Below are 20,905 nucleotides of genomic sequence, written 5' to 3'. Positions count from 1 at the left end.
AACGAGAGGTTCGCCGTTGGCACAAATTGTCAGGCAGCGGAGAGAGTGGTACCTCGAAGTAGCCGTTGATGCAGTTGGGTACGGTGCAAGCGGATAGGGTCAGGTCAGGTCACCTTACAGGTACTTTAGCACTGGGCTGGGATTATTTGCAGTTGTGCCGCCCTCCTTAAACCTCAGTCCAGTGGGAATACTTTTTCTGCCGAACGCAGCTTGACGGATGAGGTACCTGAAGTTCAGGTACTTGGGTAGGGTTGTGTGGCCCGGCGACCGAATCGAATGGGGTGGAGGGGTTGCTGATCCATATGAGGCAGGCGGTGACCATGGTATCAGTTATCCCACCTCAGATATGTACAAAGTACCTGCCCTTTGATACGCAGCGACTAATGTAGGTGGGAGGTTCCAGCTCGTCGTGGCGGGGCAGAGGTGCTTGACCAGCGGCTACGATCACTCATGATGGCTCATCCAGACTCACCAATAGCCATGCGTTCGTTTGCTTCCATTATCAGAGATGACCTGAGGTAAGGTTATGATACAATCTCTATCTCGGTAGGCTCAGCTCTCGACGAAGATAAATTTGCCTGTCTCTACGTCCCCCCGAACCATCATACAATCACTCGTCTTGTGATGCAGACAATGCATTTCTTACTTCTCTGCCACCACGGGCACAATTCAGCGTGCTGGAGCTCTCTCAGAACCTTGACTGGTGACGCAGGGGCAGCTCCCATGAAGCCCTAGCTCAAGGCAATGCCCAGGTATCTGCTAGGGAGCCACAGAAGTTAGGGGATTGTTACTGACCGGTCTGACTCAAAGAGGAGGGAAAATATTGAATTTTCCCGTCTTTCACACACTCCAGCCACAATGGAAAAGAGAGGAAAGTACCTTATTCTCCACAGAAAAACTGCCCAGTCTTACTCCTACGTACTGCCTGACTTATTAAGGTCGGTTGGGTAGGTAGGTTTTGCTGGATCCCCCACCATTTAGTACCTGATGGGACCTGAGCATCTTCCAGACTTTCATCGGTGGTTGTTGTTCGGTTTGGCCTTGGGCGCAAAATCATTACCTTTGCATGTCGCGACCTATCTGAATTATAAGCCACGTGCAGTGCAGCATACCAACTGAACAGTAGGTAGAGAGGAACCCGTATCAGCTCAAAAGCTACCGGAGACACCTGCTGCCTACCCATCTACTTACCAGAGTATCTCCTCACAAATACATCATCATCATCATCCATCATTTATCCCGTCCTCTACTATTTCGTGGATCCAGCCAGACATGGTAGCGTAGGCCACGTTTTAGCAACCTCAAATCCACCTTAGCCTTGCCAATTCCCAATACCACCGACGGCCTGTCACTCCATCCAAAATTTGGCGCCCAGTGTGCCAGGCAGGCACCCGACACCCGACTTTGCGGCAGAGACACACTCTCTTTGGGCTCACTCACTCACAAACACCCACTCACTGAGGTGCTTTACGCGTTGCACTCACTACCTTACCTCGCCTTCGCCCCGCCTCTTGCAAGCAATTCTGCCAGGGCCATTTATCAACCCTGACAATGCTAGGAGCCCAGCCACACCGTTGACATCACTCTACCTTGCCTGCCTACTCTACCACACTCAAATCGCCTCACACACCAAGCTACCAGGTAATTATTGTCACCTTCATCCCGGAGTGTGCTTGGTTTGCGCTCACTTGCCTCACACACTCAACCATATATTCTTGCTCACTCATGATAGGACCTCAGGAGGATTCAACGCCATCTCCGGCTGCTTCACCAGTCTTTGCCTTCCTACCGCCCCCTTCCGGTCCTTGGACCCTTCATTTTCCGCCTCCGTCTCCGCCTTCGCCTCTCGGCTCGGCTCCCTCTCCAGTCCTTCCCGTTTCTTCGACTGATTCTCCAACCTGAACTCATACCCCAAACTGGTTGCTTCTCACTAAGCAGCCCTCACACTCGGATTTTTGGACGCCACCAATCTTGCTTTCGACATTTTGCAGACTCACAAAACTCGGACCGGTTGCTAGTCGCAACTGATACCTCCATCTCCTTCTTCAGCTTCACCCTACCGACCTTATCATGGCCGGTGCAAAGAAGAAGAAGAAGCCCGCCGCCAACCCGGCCAGAGGCTTCGCCACCACCTCCGTTGCATCATCCAAGCCTCGGACCGAACCCGCTGAAGGAGCCGATGCCGCTGCTGCGGCCCGGGCTGCCACTGTCGCTCCGGATGCTAGTTCCAAATCGGATGCCCCGTCAACTGATCCTCAGTCTTCCACCAATGGTGCTGGTGACAAAGCTGCCAAGGCGGAACTGAGCCCCGAGGAGTTTGAAAAGCAACTTGACGAGTCCGAATTGCAGCTCATGGTGGAAAAGTATGCGCAAAAGACCAAGCGGGATGCTCAACGCCAGCGCACCAGGCTTGAGACTGATCGCCGCCTGCTCAGAGGCCAAGCCGACACTGTCAACTCGAGGAAGTGGTTGCCTCAGGAGTTGATGGACCAGGTCCTTGATCTGATTCAAGCCGAGAGCCGCTTTGCATCGTCAAGTGTATCTACAGAGACCTCTGCGAATGGAAAGTTGCTGCCGGAAGAGGATATGACCATCAAGCTATGGACACTTCAACAGACACTCGCTAGTGTTGGTTTTCCAGAGGAACGAGTTCAGGCTGTGATGCGGCACATTCTTGACATTGCGCCGAACATTCCATCTTTCACCAAAGATAGCCTTTGGGGTCTTGAAGAAGCCCTTGACTGGCTGGCGAGAGAGTGTCCAAGTGATGAGTTGCCTGATTACGAGGGTCGAGGGAACAAGAGCGTTAGACAGTTAGGTAAGCTACGATTTTGTGAAATTCAAAGCCCTTGCCAAAGAAGCAAAACTGACCAGACTCGTCAGATACACCGGCTGAGAGCCCCTTGCCTTCAGGAGCCACAACTCCTGTACCTGATGGACGCCAGAAGCCTGGTCAAGCATCCAAAAACGGCAACAAGAAGAAGGCCGTGGTGACTTGCGACATTGACATTGAGCCAGATGAGCTGGTTCCTGTTTATCTCGAAACAAAGATCAAATTATTTGAGCTTGAGAAAAGTCAACAAGGAAAACGAAAGCAGAACAGCAACAAATTTGAGGCAAGTGACGGGGTAGATCTGCAAGCCGAGCTCCGCGCCAAGATTGTGAGGATCGAGAAGGACGTCCTCTTCGACAAGTTTGCTGCGGAGCAAGAGTGGAAGACCAAGAAGGTGGTCTTGGAGAAAGAGTTTGCAGCCGCAAAAAAGCAACAAGCCCAGGAGGAAAAGGAGAAGGAGCCTCCAAAGGCGGTCACCGAAGCATCTGGATCTTCTGATGGAGACATCAACGACGAGGCCGAGCGTATCGCTGCTGAGATTCTGGCCCAGAACGACGACGACGACGATGGCGGTCTTGGTGATCTCTTTGCCAATCTGCCTGTCACCGAAGTAGACGCCACGGGCAAATCAAGCACGGTGCTTAACGGCACAGACGGCGTCAAGATTACCATTCGGGATTTCGGAAAATGGACCGGTGTCTCCCCTATGCGGGCTTTGGAAGAGGCCTGCAGAGCGAGGTATGGCATTTCAATCACTGATGCTTGATACTCATGCTGACTTTGTTTCAGGGACGCCTCCACGAGGATCAACTACCGCCTCATTTCAGAAGTTCCTTTTGCTAACCGTCACTCTGTCTCCATCACCTGGGCAAAGCCCCAGGAGGTCCCATCCGCATCTCAGGACGATACAGTTGACGTCGTCAATATTCCGTCAAGCTTCAGCTTCAGCATGAAGTCCATCGCCACTCCCGACAAGAAACAGTCGGAAGCATACGTCGCAACGTGGGCCTTGTTCTACATCTTCGGCACCTCAGCAAAGGAAGAGAAGGTCGGAATGAGGTTGCCTCATGTATGGCGTGAGTTATGGGATGAGCTTGCAGAAGCCAGAAAAAGCCAGCTGGACTCAAAAGACCGAGAGGCAATTAGAGAGTTACGGGCTCTTGTGCGCCAAAGACAGGATCAGGAACTGGAGGATGGCGTCATTCTCCCCAACGCCTTCAGGGGAAGGGCCGCTGCCCGCAACCAGAACGACAACAAAGACGAGGCAGCTCAAGAGGCCGCCAAGCGTCTGTCCAATGGGCCTGAATATTATCAAAATATTTGGGCTCAGAAGATCAACACTCCTAGGTATCAGACCATGCTCCAATCTCGCATGCAGCTTCCCATGTGGAATTTCAAGCAGCAAGTCACGGATGCCGTGGACAGAGAGCAAGTCGTCATTATCTGCGGAGAGACTGGCTGTGGCAAGAGTACCCAGGTGCCGGCCTTCCTCTTGGAGCACCAGTTGGCCCAAGGTAAGCCATGCAAGATCTTTTGCACTGAGCCGCGTCGAATCTCAGCCATCTCGTTGGCTCGCAGAGTCAGTGAAGAGCTCGGTGAAGGCCGTAATGATCTAGGCACGCCCAGGTCATTGGTAGGCTACTCCATCCGTCTCGAAGCCAACACTTCTCGCGAGACCCGGCTAGTCTTTGCGACTACAGGTATCGTTATGCGAATGCTGGAAGGTTCGAATGATCTTCGGGAGGTCACTCACCTGGTCCTGGACGAGGTTCACGAGAGGTCCATTGACAGTGATTTCTTGCTCATCATCTTGAAGAAGCTAATGCTGAGACGCAAGGATCTGAAGGTGGTTCTCATGTCAGCCACAGTCGACGCCGAGCGTTTCTCCAATTACCTCGGCGGAGCGCCTGTTCTGACAGTTCCCGGACGTACATTCCCCGTTCAAGTCAAGTACCTGGAGGATGCTATTGAAACAACCGGTTACACCGTTGGCCAGAACCCTCAAGAGAAGATGGTTGATCTCGACGATGATGTTGTCGAGACGGAAGCCGAAGGACCCAAGTCCACAGTCGGAGCTGATCTTTCAGCCTACTCCGCCAAGACCAGGAACAGCCTTGCCCAGATGGACGAATATCGAATCGACTTTGATTTGATTGTACAGCTAATTGCCAAGGTTGCCTCCGCGCCCGAGTACATCCCCTACAGCAAGGCGATCTTAGTCTTCCTTCCGGGTATCGCAGAAATCCGGACCCTGAACGACCTGCTCTCCGGTGACCCTTCGTTTGCGCGCGACTGGCTCATCTACCCGCTACACTCCACTATCGCGACCGAGGACCAAGAAGCCGCTTTCCTTGTGCCGCCTCCCGGCGTGCGCAAGATAGTGCTAGCAACCAACATTGCCGAAACCGGCATCACGATCCCTGACGTGACTTGCGTTATCGACACGGGCAAGCATCGCGAGATGAGATTTGACGAGAGAAGACAGCTCTCCCGCCTCATCGACACCTTCATCTCCCGCGCCAACGCAAAGCAGCGCCGCGGGCGAGCCGGACGTGTACAGGAGGGCCTCTGCTTCCACATGTTTACAAAACACCGGCACGATGCCGTCATGAGCGACCAGCAAACTCCCGAGATGCTGCGTCTCTCGCTGCAAGACTTGGCGATCCGCGTCAAGATCTGCAAGATCGGCGGCATCGAGGAGACGCTGAGCGAAGCCTTGGATCCGCCTTCGGCCAAGAACATCCGCCGCGCTGTGGATGCCCTCATTGATGTCAGAGCCTTGACGCCTGCCGAGGACCTGACGCCTCTGGGTAATCAATTGGCCAGGCTGCCTCTGGATGTCTTCCTTGGCAAGCTCATCTTGATGGGTGCGATCTTCAAATGCTTGGATATGGCCATCACAGTCGCTGCAATCCTATCCTCCAAATCGCCATTCACGGCACCATTCGGTCAGCGAGCTCAGGCCGACCTTGTCCGCAAGGGCTTCCGCAGAGGCGATTCAGATCTCCTTACCGTCTATAATGCCTACCTCGCATGGAAGCGCGTATGCCAATCGAACACCGCTTCTGGTGGCAAGGACTTCCAGTTCTGTCGCAAGAACTTCCTCAGCCAGCAGACCTTGGCCAATATTGAAGACCTCAAGGGTCAGCTGCTAGTCTCGGTTGCAGACTCTGGCTTCCTCATGCTGACTGACGAGGAGAGAAGAGCGCTCAATAGAGTACGCTACGGATCCAACTCGAGAGGAGGACGACGCAACCAGAGCTTCTTTGACATTCCCCAACGCGTGAGCATCAACAGCGAAAACGATGCCATCACCACAGCAGTCATCACATGGAGCTTCTATCCCAAGCTTCTGGTGCGGGAAAGCCCGGGAGCCCGAGGTCTGCGCAATATCAGTAACAACCAGTCAATCAGTCTTCACCCATCCTCTGTCAACAAGGGACACAATGAGCTCAAGTGGCTGTCTTACTACCACATCATGCAATCGAAAAGGCAAGTTTCCTTGTTATTCAGCCTACGAAGTGCATAGACAAGAAGCTAACAGACCAACAGCGTTTATCATGCGCATGAGACGACGGTGGCTGACCCCTTTGCCATTGCTCTCCTGTGTGGTGACGTCCGAGCGGACGTGAGTATCTCCCTTGTCAAGCTTGAAGCCCAATTTCAGGAACTAATCCATTTTCCCCCCACATAGATGTTCTCCGGTGTGCTCGTCCTCGACGGTAACCGCTGCCGCTTTGCCCTGCCCGACTGGAAGACGATGCTCGTTATCAAGGTCCTCCGCACCAGGCTTCGCGAGCTCCTCACTCGCTCCTTTAAGCAGCCCGTCAAACTGCCGTCGGCACAGCATGAAAGATGGTTGGCCATCTGGCAAAAGATATTCTCGCAGGAGGCCAATAAAGAAAGGGACATGACTGCGAGTGTCAGCAAAACATAGAATGTTTGCAGCATTCGCTTGTCCTAGGGCGATAACCGTCTACACGGAGGCCGTCCTTCTGGAGGGGTGAAAGGAAGCAAGCAGCCTTGTGCATGATCCTGTCAAGATGTTTCTGCCTTTGTAGGCCCAGGAGATCCTGTTGCTAGCTGATGTGTTGTATACACGAAGGCGGTACATTGTACGACGCCTATGGCCATGCATCTTTTCATCTGGGGAATCATTTGGAGAGTCAGAGCAGCCAAAGTTGGATGAGATAGCATGTCCATTGATGGATACAGTCCTTGGGGTGGCCGCGAGGCCAACATAGCTGGCACTGTTTTACCGAAAGCCATTGAGGGAAGGCAGCAAGCACACTGAAAAGAGCACCAGCTGTGCCTTGTGTATGGTGGACAATGACAGACTACATGTAATTATCAAGCCAACAACAGATGCTTGTACTTGTGTCTCGCTAGCCTCACTCCGCAAAGTACACTCTGCCTCTTGCAACCGCACATCAGTGGAAGGTTCCGAATCACAAAGGATGGCTTGTACAGCAAACAGATCAAGTTAGACGCAAGTACGGAACCTAGGCTAGCTGGGGGACAAGTCAGTCGAATAATTAGATGACAGAGCATTAGGCACTTGATATTAACCCCTTTGATGTTGAGGCATGATAAGATATGTATAAGTGTGTGTTTCTGTGTTTGCCAGGACTCCTACTCAAATGCAAGAGTCATAATACCATTTTCCCATAAACGCCGTAATTATTGACGGTCTTCCACGACCGGACCACTGCCATTTTCCCCCACACTTTCTCCGTCCTTGGGCGCATTAGTTGTAGTAGTTGTAGACATAAGCAGAGCCTTGAAGTCGGCATTGCTCTTCATCGGTTTCCGAGTCTCTGTTTCCACACCAGCGCCATTGACTTTGGATTCTGGTTGTGGATTTGCGGCAGGGCCACCCTCTCTCACGCTCAAAGCCTTGGGCATAAAACCCAATCCTCCCCTCTTGGCACCGCCCAAGACTGGCCGCTTGACAGCCGTGGAAGGAGGGATAAAGGCAGGGCCGGTCCCAGCCTTCTTTGGTGCCGCAGTCTTGTCAGTCTGCTTCTTGCCGCCAGTACCGTACACAATCTTCTCTGTCCGGAATTCTCCTTTTGCCCGTTTCAGCTCCTCAACAGATCCGGTTCGCAACTTACGACCATCTAAAACATAGCCGTCGAGCTGGAGCATGGCGCGACCGGCACTTGGTTCGTCTTCGAACTCGATCTTGGCGCCACCATGACTAGGCTGGAGAACGAAGCTCTTGAAGCCCCCCACCTTCTCAACAATTTCCTTCACCCGCGCGTCGTTGACAGTGTCTGGGATATCTAAAAGTGCGATGGTCCGTGAGGCGATCTCGGCGCGACTTGGCCCACCTTGAAGGCCAGTCGCATCACCATTGCTGTCTCCCATCGTCGCGTCTCCGTCATCATCTCGACTTGGCGCCGGAGATGCGCCATCTTTCGAAACAGCCGCTGACCTCTTGTAGATGCTGGGTGTTGACACTTGTACGGCGATGACGTTGCCGCGGAAGTTGACGTTGTTCAGCCCAGAAGCAGCCTTCTCGGCCTCCTCCTTGGTTCCCATTTCAACATAGGCTGCTCCATGGCCTTTACCTGCCATGTTTTTCGGGATGCTGACGCGCTTCACAGTTCCGTATTTCTCGAAAACCTTATGGACGTCATCCTCGCTGGCCGCAGGGTCGAGATTGGTGACGTGAAGTTCTCTGCCTTCCTCGATGGCGCCATCACGCTTCTTCGCACGGGACGGATCAGAGTACATGGCCGATAATTTGAACTTTCCATCGAGAAGAGTACCATGCTTTGCAGTTGCTTTAGCAGAAGCCGAACGATCGCGAAATGTCACGTAGCTGAAGCGTCGGCGAACGTTACCCTTCAAGCTGGGCATCCTGATACTCAGTATCTCGCCGCAATCCTTGAAGAGGCTTGCGATGTAGGCCTTGTCTGCTGTGGGCGGGTAGTTGGTGACGAAGAGGGTCAGATCAGTTCCGGGTTTGACGTTGATTTGGGCCGGTCCGAAGTATTTCCCGTCTCGGAGCAGAGCCGATTGAGCCTCCTCCGGGGTCCTGAATTCTACCATGACCGTCTGGGTGTTGTCTGAAGGGTCAATGGCAGGGTCCGTAACGTCGACAATGTGGCCGTACTCTTTGAAGTATTGGCGTATTTTGGTCTTGGTTGTTTCCGCAGGAAGGTTGCTAACGAGAACTGATGTGTTCTCTCGATCCCTTTTGAGGCTCTGATTCTTCAAGGCTGTCTCGGCCTCTGTGGCCTCACTTCTGGGTCGTTTGTTGGTAGTATCATCGGCTGTATCAGTCTCCGCTTCCCGCTTCCTCTTAGAGCTGGAAGACGCGTCATCATCCACCGCTTGAACTGCATAGGCATTTTGCTGTTCTTGCTGAGCAGCATAGTACTCAGCGGCTTGAGCTGCCTCTCTCTCTCGCCGCTTGGCGACCTCCTTGCGGGATTCGTAGACCGTGTCAATAGCAATGCGAACCGTACTGGGGAGCTCGTAGTCATTGCAGTGCTGGACGTAAACGTCAATGACCCTCTCAGGCCAGTCTAAGCTCTTACGCTTGATGGCCCTTCCGAGGACAGCTGTAGCCACCGACGGCACTCTTAAGCCAATCGCCGCGGTGGACGGTGTTGGGCTGCGGTCTTTGCCGTTGGCGGCAAACACCATCATTTCCCAAAGGTAGTAGTTCAGCCAGAAGTCATAGCTATCGGCATATAGCTGCTTTTCGGCCAGCTTGTGCCACTCGCTTCTCGCTTCGTCGACGTTGCGTTTCTTCTCGGTTAGATACTGAATGTAGATGCGCTCCAGACGGAAATTAGGATCGCCTCTGTAGCTATCGCTGTAACGGTGTTTGGCCTCCTCAAGAGATTCAAGTGCAGCGCGCAAGCCCATATCAGCGACATCAACGTCCTCGTCGGTTGCATTCAGATCCATTGCCTTTCGCTTGAGGAACCCGCACCAGGCCGCGTACATGTCGATGAGCGCCGTCATGCCATTCTTATAAAGCTCAGGGTTGCTCGTCGCCTTGTGTTTGATCTGCTCGATCTCGTTGAAGGGGAGCTTGGCGTCTTCAGCGGTTAGGATGTAGCGCGACCAAATGGCCCCTGACCACGGGCAATGGTCAACAGCCCGACGCAAAACATCAACCATACCCTGGGGCGATTGTGCATATGTCCCAGAGGTAGATAGAAAGCGGACATATTCATTCCAGGTGGTATCGTCGAAGGCAAAGGTGCCGGTCAAGGCTCTGGCGTAAAGTCCCCGGCAGAGGTCACCCGTAGCCTCTGCCTGCTTATTGCTTCTCTTGCTCTGAGCGCACTCCCACTCAAGATATCCTCTGAGGAGATTGCGGTAAGCTTCGTCCTTGCCCTCACGGGACGCTTGGCGCAGCTTAAATTCGTAGTCGTCACGATCCTCGGTCAACTTCTTGGCCTCTTGTGATTTTGGATTTGCAGTAATTCCCTGCATAGTCTCCTCCCAGGCGGCTTTGTTATAGGTCGATAAAAACTCGGAAAAGTCTTGCATGGTACTGTCGCGGGTTACATGTGGAACCTGCAGTCGATCGGTGTAGAGGAACGTGATGCGGCGGATTCCCTCGGCGGTGCGCGAGCGTGCGAGCAGCCCACTTTCCAGTGATATCCATCGGTTCCAAAGTTCGTGACTGTCGTTGATTCGGAATAGGATGGCCTCGTAGCCTTGCTGCCATAGCGAGAGGGCAGCGTTGAGAGAAAAGAGCTCGCAGCCCATGCGGCGTTCCTCGTCGGGCCATCCTGCTTCGTAAGACTGACTGTCGACATAAAGGGACCAAAAGTAATCGCAGTATGCGCGCCAGACTTTGACGCTGTTGGGTTCGGCCTCGACGGCATGTTTGAACAGCTCGATGACATGAACGCGCTTCTCTAGATCGTTGGCGTGTCGACTGTTCTCAGCGACGTAATCCAACCATTTGTCCTCCCCTACCGGCAGGGTCGCCATCTTGCAGAAATCGTGAGGTCGTCAACAGACGAATCATGGGAGGAGCAGTCGTCACAGAGTGTGGTTCAGTCGTTCGCTTGCGCCAGACTCATGCACCGAGGGTGTAAAATTGAGGATGATGCGATGCCGACGGCGGCGACGAGGGGAGGTGGGTGTGGTTTGTCAACGGGGACGTGGACGACGAGTTTTGTTGAAGAAAAGTCAAGCTTGGACGGTCGGCGCGTGTACGAGCTTCGGAAGCTGCTAGCAACGATGAGTATTCGCAATCGAAGAATTGAAGTCGCGGTAGCGGCAGCGACACAGACTGCGGCTCTAGTTCCTCGCAAAAGGAGAAATACAGTGTTGGCCAGCAGCAACGACGAGAACGGATTGAAAATTAAAACGTGGTCAACAGCAAAATGGAAACCTTTGCGCCGGTACGAGACAGGGCGGGCACGTAGGCAAGCAATGTCTATTCAGCCCGGCCGCCTTGCTCTCTCCCCTTTTTTTTTTCTTTCCGTCTTTGCTTGGTACCTACCAGGCTGTGAGCAAAACAATACAGCAGGTACGTTAATTGGTTGGGGTACCTTGGGCGTTGTCGGCAAGTACACGGGTACCTCAGGTACCTACCGCGAAAAACGACAAGGACGAGAAGGAGCGCTAGTGGAACTTGGAGCTGCAACTGGCAGTCATAAAATCTTCTTTTGCGGTGGAAAATGCCCATTATCCTCATTTACTGAGTTGTCCTCTGGTTCATTTTCTACATTTCCATATGATACGAAGGTTGTAGCATTCCAAAGTCGAGTAAGCTCAGTGTCGATACTGCCTGGTTACTCTACTGTACTGCTAAACTTGCCGATGTGTACCTTACACAAACTGGGATGATGCATTCTAGTAAGAGTCAAGCCCTAGGCTTGGTACCAATTGCCCAGCCGACTTGCTTATGCTTAAGCATACTTGAAGACATCGACTGCTGCGACGTCTCATTCATGGTCGCACGGAACCTTGGACATTGGGACTCTCCTAGGTGAAGGTACCGTGAACGCCCAGGACTCTTATGTAAGGAAACGCCATAGATCGAAGACACGGACCCAATCACGGCCAATTGAGGCAAGGTAAAGTCATCTTACTGGTTTGCATGCTTTGCGAAAGCGAGCGTCAACATAACTTGCGGGAAGCTCATAGAGGCCGGGGTATCGAGAGGTTGAGAACGAGGGAAAACCACAGCGAAACTACACGAACCGCCCAGTCCTGCCTCGTGTTCATTTTCCGCACACTCTCGCAGACTTGTCGATACATGTAGCTCGAACCAATACTTAGCTTACCTCACGCCCACGCAATAGGTCACCAGCGCGTCCCTGATCAGCTGAATTGAGATGAGAAGTGGAATGCCGGGCACATCTTGTGGGGAGGAAGAACCAGAGCCCGCCTATTCCCGGAGCAATACTACGCCGAAGCCCGGCTGTTATATTCTGATGAATGGACACGGCCGGCCGGGCAACAGTCCTTATCGCCGTACAAATAAGATGTTAAGTAAACTTTTGGTAAGAATTTTCCAAAGGGGCTGAACTTTATCTCGTTTGCCTTGCCCGGCTGTTTAGCCGTTTTTCAGATGGCTGAGGAGTAAGACACCAAGCCGCTGGCGAGGCCAGTGGGCTTGGCATTGGTGAGGTCATGCCGATGTGCCGCGAGAATGATGCGACGCCCAAGAGGCTCTTGACCTGCTGGGTTTTTCCAACTCTTGTGTTTCCTTCCATGCGTCTTATTTCTGGCTCCGAGTACATTTCCAGGTACAGCCGATGTCTCCCCCTTTCTATGCACGTTTTGCTGGTCGAATCGGCCATCATGATCGTGAACTAAGCATCGCTATTTTCAAAGCACTTGAGCCCAGCTATTCATAGCATTCGTAGTGATCTCCAGCGCTAGTCTCCCTACCTTGCGGAATGGACTCAATGGAGTCATGAGCTTACTCAAAAAGTCGTACCAGTGCTGCTTACGGGTACTTGCCTTAGCCCTCAAGGGCCTTAGCCCGCAATTTACGCGAGTCTATCTGTAAGTCGCCTAAGTCAGAAGTCTAGACTCTGATGTGTGGTCAGCCGGCTCCGATCAGTCTCGGCACCGGAATGAACTCCGAGTCCGGATCTGACACTTGAGTCTCGACAGCATACCCGTCAACGGCTTCTAAACTTTGACTTCCCACCACTATGAAACCACGTGATATGCAATCGACGCCTGTAGATGTATTCGCTGTATGCTGGTTTAGTACGACTGTCACTCGGGCGGGTGGTAAAATGACAGCTAGTCAGCATATGATTAACCCTCTTTCCAATACCGTTCCGATTTTCCCTGTTGTCACAGTCTCGCCGAGGTACCGTTACTTTGAGGATGTTGTAGAGAATATCATCGAATAAAGAGGGAATAAGTGTAATTTGGGGCATTAAGTTGAGATATCGATAGAGGCAGAGGTAGTTATGAAACGTAGAGACATGGGATCTGTTGATGCATTCCGTCACCCAATGACCTGTCAGTCTACAACGCCGGAGCCGTGGTCCGGTTTAGCGGAGTCAGTAGTGACGAAGACGGGCACTCCGGCGCCGTCTCAGCCCAACGAGATCAGCTACACGACTGTGAAGATTTCGCGAAGCTGTCTGATTTACTCATAGAGCGAATATGACATCCTACTCAGTCTACCGCCACGAACATTCTGATAAGCCCATGTTTATCTGCATCAAGTTGGCAGCTGTGCTAGGAAACAGAATATCCAACTAAGGGCATCACTGTGTCTTTCTGCCATATGACCGGGCCTCAAGAGATCTGGTGACGGAGAACTTGAATAGCAGAACCAGTCATCAGTATCTTCACACCGTTACGCAGTCGCGAAGCAACGAGAGCCGGAACGACAAGTTGGCTCAGCCATCAACATGAGACCGCAATGGAGAACCCTGAAGATTTCGGGCAGGCGGTCGTCAAGAAAGAAAGAAGAAGAAAAGAAGAAGAAAAGCTCCACTTTTGTGGTGCTTGTTACAGCGCGCCCCTTCTGATTTATGCGCAGGGGATGTCTATCCTAGGCAACGCAAGCCACATATAGCAGAACAGCCGAATTATTGCCATCGAGATGTAGCCTTGTTTGCCAGTAGCCGTGATGCCGCGAGGCGCATGAATTCGCGACAAGCGAGTCCATTTATCGACGGCAAAGCCATGTTCAGGTCAAGATGAAGGGGCAGAAAGAAGCAAGCGGAGAATGCGGCAAGCGACAGGGCAAGCTGTTCGACATTTGAATATGGCCTAGCTGTTATGGGGCTTTCGCAGTCGAATGTGTACGTTTGAAAAGAATGAGTGAACTTCTGGAGATGCCTCCATAGGTACCGGTTGTAACCATGATACGGCGGCGACAGAGAATGGCCTACGCCTTGGGCAGGCGTATTGTTCCGGCTGTGCTCCGTATCTTGGAGTTAGCAGCAAGAAAGTGAGGGTCAAGTGCAGCAACGGAAAAGCCGAGAGATTTGGCAAGCACTGTCCAGGGCTCCAGGCCGCTGAGTGTGTGGATAGAGGCTTCCCGTTCCGACTCAGGAGAGCGCTGAAACAGGGGAGCGAGGGGTCATGACAGCGGTACTTCGTTCTGTCTGCCCATTCGAATATTCTGCGCAAGGGCCAGCGGTTGAGGCCAAGTAACCGGCGGTAGACGCGCAAGTCTCCGGGACTGCGGTGCGAGGGAAGGCATACGGACGCTGAGGATAACATGCGTTTGGTGGGAACGAACAGGATCGGAAGAATGCTGTTGGTTGAATACGAAAACACCCTCAGCTCGAGCTCACAAACTTTTCAACTTATCTCATGTTGGTACCTCACAACGTCGTTAACATTTATTCATAGAACGTTTGTCTTTGAGCCCAGGTTACCTTGCATGGGATTGGCATTCAGCGCGTTCCTTACGACCAGTCAAGTAGGTAAGCGGCACAGGTTTGGGGTCTGGGTATAGCAACTTGCTTAAGGTTAGTAGTTAGAAACCCATTGGTCCTGTCAGCACTGTCGGATGACAGCTTACATAAGGTACTTCCAGGGCAATGGAAGAGAGGAATGGAGACCAAGGTGCCTTAAGTAAGGCCGTCCAGGTCCCCATGCCGGCGACGGGAGTGCCGCACCGGCATCCGCAGTTCATGCAGCCCGATGGAACATGGAACTCCCAGGTTCCTGCTTTCCTTTTCGGGCACCCGGTTTGTCATGCTGCAGTCATGTTCCCTTGTTGGATGACGACGGAATCCTCGTATCATGGTGCGCAGTGCGCACAGGCTAAGCGAATAGATCGGAAAAGGAAGTCTTGTAGCATTCTACCTTACTTACCGTGGACTTGGGTGTCGGGATGGATTTTGAACGATGCGCTCCGAGCCCGTCGCGGCCGTCTCCTTTTCCTATCTTCCGTGCCTCCCTAAGTCTATGGTGAAGCGGTTGATGTGCGGTGGCTTGCGGCGGCTTGCGGCGGCAAGATACACGACCTGCCTAGCGCAGATCAGCCTCGGAACCAACGACAGATGAAAGCGGTCGATGAGTGTAGGTACCTAGGCACGTGCTTGACCGTTGTAGACCCCTCATCGGCCAAGAGGACAAAAAGCGCAGTTCACAGGCTGGATTCGCCCCCTTTCCACCAATCTGCCGCCAACCTTCGTTTAGGTAGTCTTTAGCTGGGGCACGTCGCGCGAGGGGGCTTTGACTGTGCCCCGTGTCGCAACTACAAGCAATTCCTATCCAGCCAACCAACCCCTGGCTGCGACTACGACTAGGGATCGGACGACCAGGCAAATAGCAGGTCGTTGGGGTCGGATGGGGCCAGCGTTCGCCAACAATCCGACAAGGTCCTGTTAGAGACGGGGCCGAATTCGTGCGTGGCTTATTCTTCAAGAATAGCTTCGGACGATCTGTAAGATTTAATAGGACGACGCAGGTGCAACCCCACGGCGGCACACCTATATCAGCGCTACTTTGATGTGCAAACATGAGCCAACGTTATGCGCCGCAAACTCGACCTGCCGTATTGTTCCCATCATTCTTACTCAGTAGTCCGTCGAAAGTATTGTGACGAGGGAATTGGACATGGAAACTTCACGTCCGGATTGTGCGAATAGCTCACCAAGAAGAGTGGATGTACGGCTGAGTCGTCTTTGCCATTTACCGGGCCTCCCCCTCCATTGAACGTCATCCCTGGACCCCCATTTCCATTTCCGCAACCCCTGTCAAAGCGGGCTCATCCTGGCATGGCAGCTCGCGGCACAGACTCAGAGTACGTGGTAGTCTCCCTCAGATCGGGCCCAGGCCCAGTTGGGGATCCTCCACCAGAATCCATGGCGAGCCGCCGATGTGACTTGCCTCGACGGGAACTTAGCCTCGTAGGTACACCGTACTACGTAGTACGTACACATAACAAGTCAAGGGTGACGAAAAGGCCAAGAGTCTCCCGCTTCAATTTTGCCTGACCTCGGATGGGAATCTGGATCCCATGTGCGTCTTTTGTTGAATCATCGGATGACGCAGCTTTTGCGGTGATGCTCTAGGTATGCGCAGGTTGATCGTGTTAAAAAGCCAAAAGACGAGAAAGACAAGGACATGCAAGAGCATGATGCAGCCATACTAAGGTAGACCGTCGGGGCCTCTCCTTCCTTTTCCTCGTTCCAGTCTACGTTGCCCTGAGGTGAATAAGGTAAGGTGCCAAGGGTGCCTACCTCAGGTAAGGGATTACCTGAGTTTACCTCAACCAACCTGGAAAGCACCCGGGCCTGCTCCCTTCTCAAACCCGTCCACCCCTCGCATCAAGATACTTGCCAGTTAAGGTGCGTGTCCGTCACTTTTGTCTACCTGCTTCCTTGAGGAAGTACAAGTAAAAAGTAAGGTACCTACCTACCTTAGCTTTCCTCTGCAGAGTTTAGAGAGGACTATCCAGTATCAGCCAGCAATTGGCCCGACACGCCTGTCACCATCATTATTCATCTGCCGCAACTTACCTTGTCGACCTTGGGTATGGGTCTGCTGACTCCAGACTTTATACATTAAAGGTACGCAACACGTCGGATGCCATTAAAACCGACAGAGAAGATAAATAGTTGAACACGTCTCCGTCTATACCTCTATTTGACGCGACTGTACTAATTTAACGTGGACGCGACAAGGTCCACGGGCTGTCAACTGCCAACGTCGCACTTGCACCAGAGGGAAACCCCGGGCTGTCTTCACAGCCTCCTGCCTGTGCTCGTGCCTCTTTGGTCCCCTTCTATTTCTCTCCCCACCCCCTTTCCCCTGTTCTTGACAAAAGGAGGAAGGAATGCCCCTCGTCATGAGTGACATGGCTCTCTGTTCTGATTTCCTCGTCCGATGATGTATCTGGATTCTTTGCTCATGAACCAGGGCAGCCCCGTGCATCTCATACGGGGCCAACAGTGCCTTCCATCCCATGATCCCATCGGATCGGTTGGCCCCTGCCATGACTTCTGGCCCACGTCCTCCCGTCCTTTCTGCATGTGGGTAAGCCACCGTGGTAAGGTAAGTTGCACTGCTCTCTCTGTGGAGGCAAGGTAGTCCCTCCCTGGACTGCCAGTGTAAGTGCAAGTGCGAGGGATATGTGGGTGTGGGAGTAGGACCGTGTTCCTTCTTCAATACGGCAATATCCCTCCTCCCTCTCTAAATCTGAAATATTACCCTCACTCCCCGCTCCCTTCTCATTCCCCCGGAACCTCACCTGCGAGCTTCTTCCCTTCTTTTCTCCTCGCTCTGTGCCTTGTTTCTTCTCTTCTGCCCATTCGGAATCTTCTTCAGCTTTTCTCCCCAGTTCGTCCCACGCTGGCTTTTCTCTTCCATTCCTCCCACTTCGCCTTGACCGTTTATCTTCCATTCCAGCTTTGGTCAACTTGTTTCGCTTCTCCCGCCCCCTCCCGCTGCAAGTCCATCCAACTCGACTTGACCTGACTTTCTCTCTCTCTCTCCCCCTCTCTCGCGACGTCGACCATCTGCCGCCAGTCTTGGCCCAGATCACTTCAGCCATCTACCTCACTCAGTCTTGGGGGTTCGCGTTCTTTTGTCAGCTTCGTCGCCTCTTTAGTCACCTTGACCGTCTGCCGAGCAGTCTCACACGTTCTCTCTGAGCCTATTTCGCGCCACGCAACGAACGTCCTATTTCCATACGAATATCTGCGCCGTGCCGGAGTACCTCACCAACCACTTGAACTCGAGACAGATCATGATGTTCTGTGCGACACTCTAAAAGATCCGGTCTTATGCGCAACAGGTGTTAGGAGGTTCCAGAGAGTGACGCGCCGAAATTTTGTCTCCAAGACACTTCAGTTGACGTTAATAACATCAAGTATTCTGTCGCACTTACGTTCACCATTCTCATCATGAGACGTCGATTCTGGTTTCGGGCTTTCGTCATTACGGCCCTTCTTGGCAATGTCTGCGCGCAACTGGATTCATTGCCACCATGTGGTGTAAGTCTTGCCGAAATAATCATTCAGAGACATGATTGGCTGCAATAAGACACATTTCTAGAAAGCTGAGCGAGCATCAAGGACTAACACGCTCTTGCCCTGCAGATTACCTGTGTCAACAATGTCATTGCCAAAGGATTTGGTTGCGCCTCTGGAGACAATGCCTGCCTCTGTAAACAACAAGACTTCGTGTTTGGTGTTCGCGATTGCGCCTCGCAATCATGCGCCGCAGATGTAGCACCCAAAGTCAATGAATATGTCGCGGGTCTATGTGCAAGTGAGGCAACTTCTTTCCCTGATCTAGTTGAGACGTCACTGACTTTCCATGATAGCTGCTACGCAAGCACCTCCTGCTTCGACACCGCCTGCGTCAAATCCGCCGGCTTCTACACCCGCCGTTCAGCAGACAACACCCCCGGCGGTGCTGCCGTCGACTTCTCAGCCGCCTCCGTTGCCATCAAGCTTGAGCGAGCCGCCGAAACCCAGCGCCGCCGAGACTCCCACTTCCTCTGAAGTCGCCAAAACAACTCCATCGGAAACCTCTAGTAACCCTGTCACTGATACTGCTCAGGCCTTCCAGCCGTCGACTGCAGTTCCGACCACCCTCGTAAGCTTAATGTTTTCAGTCTCTGATGATGTCTCTAGCACTGACTTACTCATTCCAGGCCACATCTACCAGGTCATTGTCCTCAACCTCTTCGAGGTCGACGTCGACATCTACCGGAGCTCGCCCATCGCAATCCGGCTCAGCCTCGGAGACCGGAGCGGACAATCTAGAGAGCGATGCGGCAGGCCTCTCTTCATCTGCTAAGATAGGTATCGGAGTGGGAGCAGGTGTAGGTGTCCTAGCCATCGCCTTGGCCCTGTGGCTTCTCATCAGACGACCAAAGAATCGTACAAAGTCTATGCAAATTTCGGGCCCAATGCCTGGCTCCGGAAGAGACTACACTGGAGGTTTCATTGGAATCAAAGACAAGAATCACTCGGAGCTGGAGATGAAGTCGAGAAGGTACGAAGACATGTTGCCGCGCCAGTCACCCAGGCGTTTCGAGTGAGAGGCAGTTCACCGAGGCATTCGCCATGCCTGTCTTTTCGACTGGCCCATCTCAAGCAGATGAGCAGTGCAAGCGGATGTCTTCCACTATATGAATTATGACTAAATGAATGTTAATGAGCGGTTGCGGTGGAGTGGGGTTCAAAGGCGGTTGTCGAAAAAAGGTCAGCATTATACCACGGGATATCCTATTTCTATTGCATACATACACCCAAAGGCACCGGTAAGGTAAGGGGGATACGCAGCGAAGATGGCGTAAAGGACTCTATGACAGCTTTTCATTGTACATATTCTTACAGGTTTTGAGTGTGTTACAAGATGATATCTCAAGCACTTCCGGTTATGTGTCTTCCAGTCGTGACCTTTGTTTTTTTTTACCATGAGTAGTAGGGTCTCTGAGCCGTCACTGGCCGGTCAGGCAAATGCACCCAGGGCTTTCTCCTCGCCTGCTTGGCCAACTTCTCTGTGTGCTCTCGTATCCTCGTTTTTTCCTCCTTCAAGACGATTGAGATGCCTGCAAACTACTGTTAACCTCATGACGGACAAGATTGAGTGGTAGAATGGGAAAGCATCAAACATACTGGTTGAGGGCGACTGCATGATGCCGAATCTGCCTCTGCCCTTGTAATCAAGCTCCTTGGCCCTCCAAGGTCCTCGACCAACCCAGGCTTCAGCGACATAGAGTCTTGTCGGGTCTGTGATGGTCATGGTCTTGCCTTCCTTGGTCTGGATTTTGATGGGCTGCACGTTGGTGGCAACGCGACCGATGCCCATGCGGCGGGTGACAACAGCCAAATCTCTGGCCTCCTCCAGCTGGTACTTGACTTCGGCCGCCATCTTCTTCTTGGAGTACGACATCTGCAAAACGGCCTCTTCGAGGGACTTGCCCTGGATCTGGCGCGCCAGATGCACGAGCTTCTTGACGCTGGTCTCCAAGAAAGGGCTCTTGTGCGACAGCTTCTTCTCAGTCTGTGCGATACGCTCCTCACGGGTGACGTGGCCGTTCTTGCGCACCATCTGGATGACCTTCTTTCTCTCCCAGCGGAGACGACTTCGCGGATCGGGGTCGAGGCGCCACGCCATCGTCTCTGGTGTCTTCACCGACGCTTGGGCAGCTTGAGCCTTGGAGCCACCCTTTTTACTGTCCGCGACGACATCGTCGACTTCCTCCTCGAAGATTGAGCTAGACATCTTGGGCTGCTGTGACTCGGCAAAGCGTTCGCGGACCTTTGGGTCGTCGAGGTTCTCGCCCATCATGTCATCGGAAGCTTGGGCTCGCCTGCCGCGACGGCTGCCAAAGATACTGCCGAGAGTCCATTTGCTTCGGACCTGAGTGGCTGGTCGAATGGGTAGGGTAAAGGATCGAGGAATCGGTCGGGTGATGGCTTGAAGTGTCGAAGGAGCTGGTAGTTCAGAGAAAGTTAGCTACTTAGGGAGCCCAATTCAACAGGTGACAGCGATATAACACAGTGTTGGGGGCGAGAACGAAGCCGAAATAACATCAATTGGACATACCGGCTGAGGCCAACCGCCTCGTGGGAAGACTCATGGCTGCTACTGGTGTTGTTGATTCAAGCTGATTGATCGTCAACCAGCTTCAATCCC

At 52.8% G+C, this 20,905-nt stretch overlaps 7 protein-coding genes across 7 annotated transcripts; 3 read left to right on the top strand and 4 right to left on the bottom strand.

Annotated features, from left to right (window-relative positions):
* Window positions 1–114: 114 nt before the first annotated feature.
* Window positions 115–500, bottom strand: CLUP02_17425 (uncharacterized protein; the record flags this gene model as incomplete). The annotated part of the gene is made up of 3 exons (XM_049296335.1): window positions 115–293; window positions 382–438; window positions 473–500. The coding sequence occupies 3 exons, from the start codon at window positions 498–500 to the stop codon at window positions 115–117; spliced, it is 264 nt and encodes an 87-aa protein (XP_049137559.1).
* A 358-nt stretch (window positions 501–858) lies between these two features.
* On the top strand, window positions 859–6,770 carry CLUP02_17424 (helicase associated domain-containing protein; the record flags this gene model as incomplete). The annotated part of the gene is made up of 10 exons (XM_049296334.1): window positions 859–918; window positions 982–1,068; window positions 1,131–1,256; window positions 1,317–1,667; window positions 1,733–2,017; window positions 2,050–2,818; window positions 2,884–3,571; window positions 3,623–6,337; window positions 6,386–6,461; window positions 6,528–6,770. 10 exons carry the CDS (start codon window positions 859–861, stop codon window positions 6,768–6,770), a joined length of 5,400 nt encoding a protein of 1,799 aa, XP_049137558.1.
* Window positions 6,771–7,513: 743 nt separating this feature from the next.
* On the bottom strand, window positions 7,514–10,798 carry CLUP02_17423 (RNA recognition domain-containing protein; the record flags this gene model as incomplete). Its single annotated transcript, XM_049296333.1, has 1 exon — window positions 7,514–10,798. The coding sequence occupies one exon, from the start codon at window positions 10,796–10,798 to the stop codon at window positions 7,514–7,516; it is 3,285 nt and encodes a 1,094-aa protein (XP_049137557.1).
* A 4,097-nt stretch (window positions 10,799–14,895) lies between these two features.
* On the top strand, window positions 14,896–16,819 carry CLUP02_17422 (uncharacterized protein; the record flags this gene model as incomplete). Its single annotated transcript, XM_049296332.1, has 10 exons — window positions 14,896–15,049; window positions 15,209–15,315; window positions 15,359–15,439; window positions 15,556–15,692; window positions 15,773–15,842; window positions 15,898–16,129; window positions 16,198–16,270; window positions 16,324–16,404; window positions 16,537–16,599; window positions 16,696–16,819. 10 exons carry the CDS (start codon window positions 14,896–14,898, stop codon window positions 16,817–16,819), a joined length of 1,122 nt encoding a protein of 373 aa, XP_049137556.1.
* Window positions 16,820–17,186: 367 nt separating this feature from the next.
* On the bottom strand, window positions 17,187–17,804 carry CLUP02_17421 (uncharacterized protein; the record flags this gene model as incomplete). The annotated part of the gene is made up of 1 exon (XM_049296331.1): window positions 17,187–17,804. One exon carries the CDS (start codon window positions 17,802–17,804, stop codon window positions 17,187–17,189), a length of 618 nt encoding a protein of 205 aa, XP_049137555.1.
* A 352-nt stretch (window positions 17,805–18,156) lies between these two features.
* CLUP02_17420 (uncharacterized protein) lies at window positions 18,157–19,301 on the top strand (the record flags this gene model as incomplete). Its single annotated transcript, XM_049296330.1, has 4 exons — window positions 18,157–18,246; window positions 18,352–18,523; window positions 18,579–18,853; window positions 18,912–19,301. The coding sequence occupies 4 exons, from the start codon at window positions 18,157–18,159 to the stop codon at window positions 19,299–19,301; spliced, it is 927 nt and encodes a 308-aa protein (XP_049137554.1).
* A 373-nt stretch (window positions 19,302–19,674) lies between these two features.
* Window positions 19,675–20,849, bottom strand: CLUP02_17419 (uncharacterized protein; the record flags this gene model as incomplete). The annotated part of the gene is made up of 3 exons (XM_049296329.1): window positions 19,675–19,814; window positions 19,882–20,703; window positions 20,816–20,849. 3 exons carry the CDS (start codon window positions 20,847–20,849, stop codon window positions 19,675–19,677), a joined length of 996 nt encoding a protein of 331 aa, XP_049137553.1.
* Between the last annotated feature and the right edge of the window lie 56 nt (window positions 20,850–20,905).

Source organism: Colletotrichum lupini, chromosome 10 (assembly GCF_023278565.1).
Source record: "Colletotrichum lupini chromosome 10, complete sequence".
Lineage (NCBI taxonomy): Eukaryota > Fungi > Ascomycota > Sordariomycetes > Glomerellales > Glomerellaceae > Colletotrichum > Colletotrichum lupini.
This window is presented reverse-complemented; position numbering and strand designations above follow the sequence as displayed.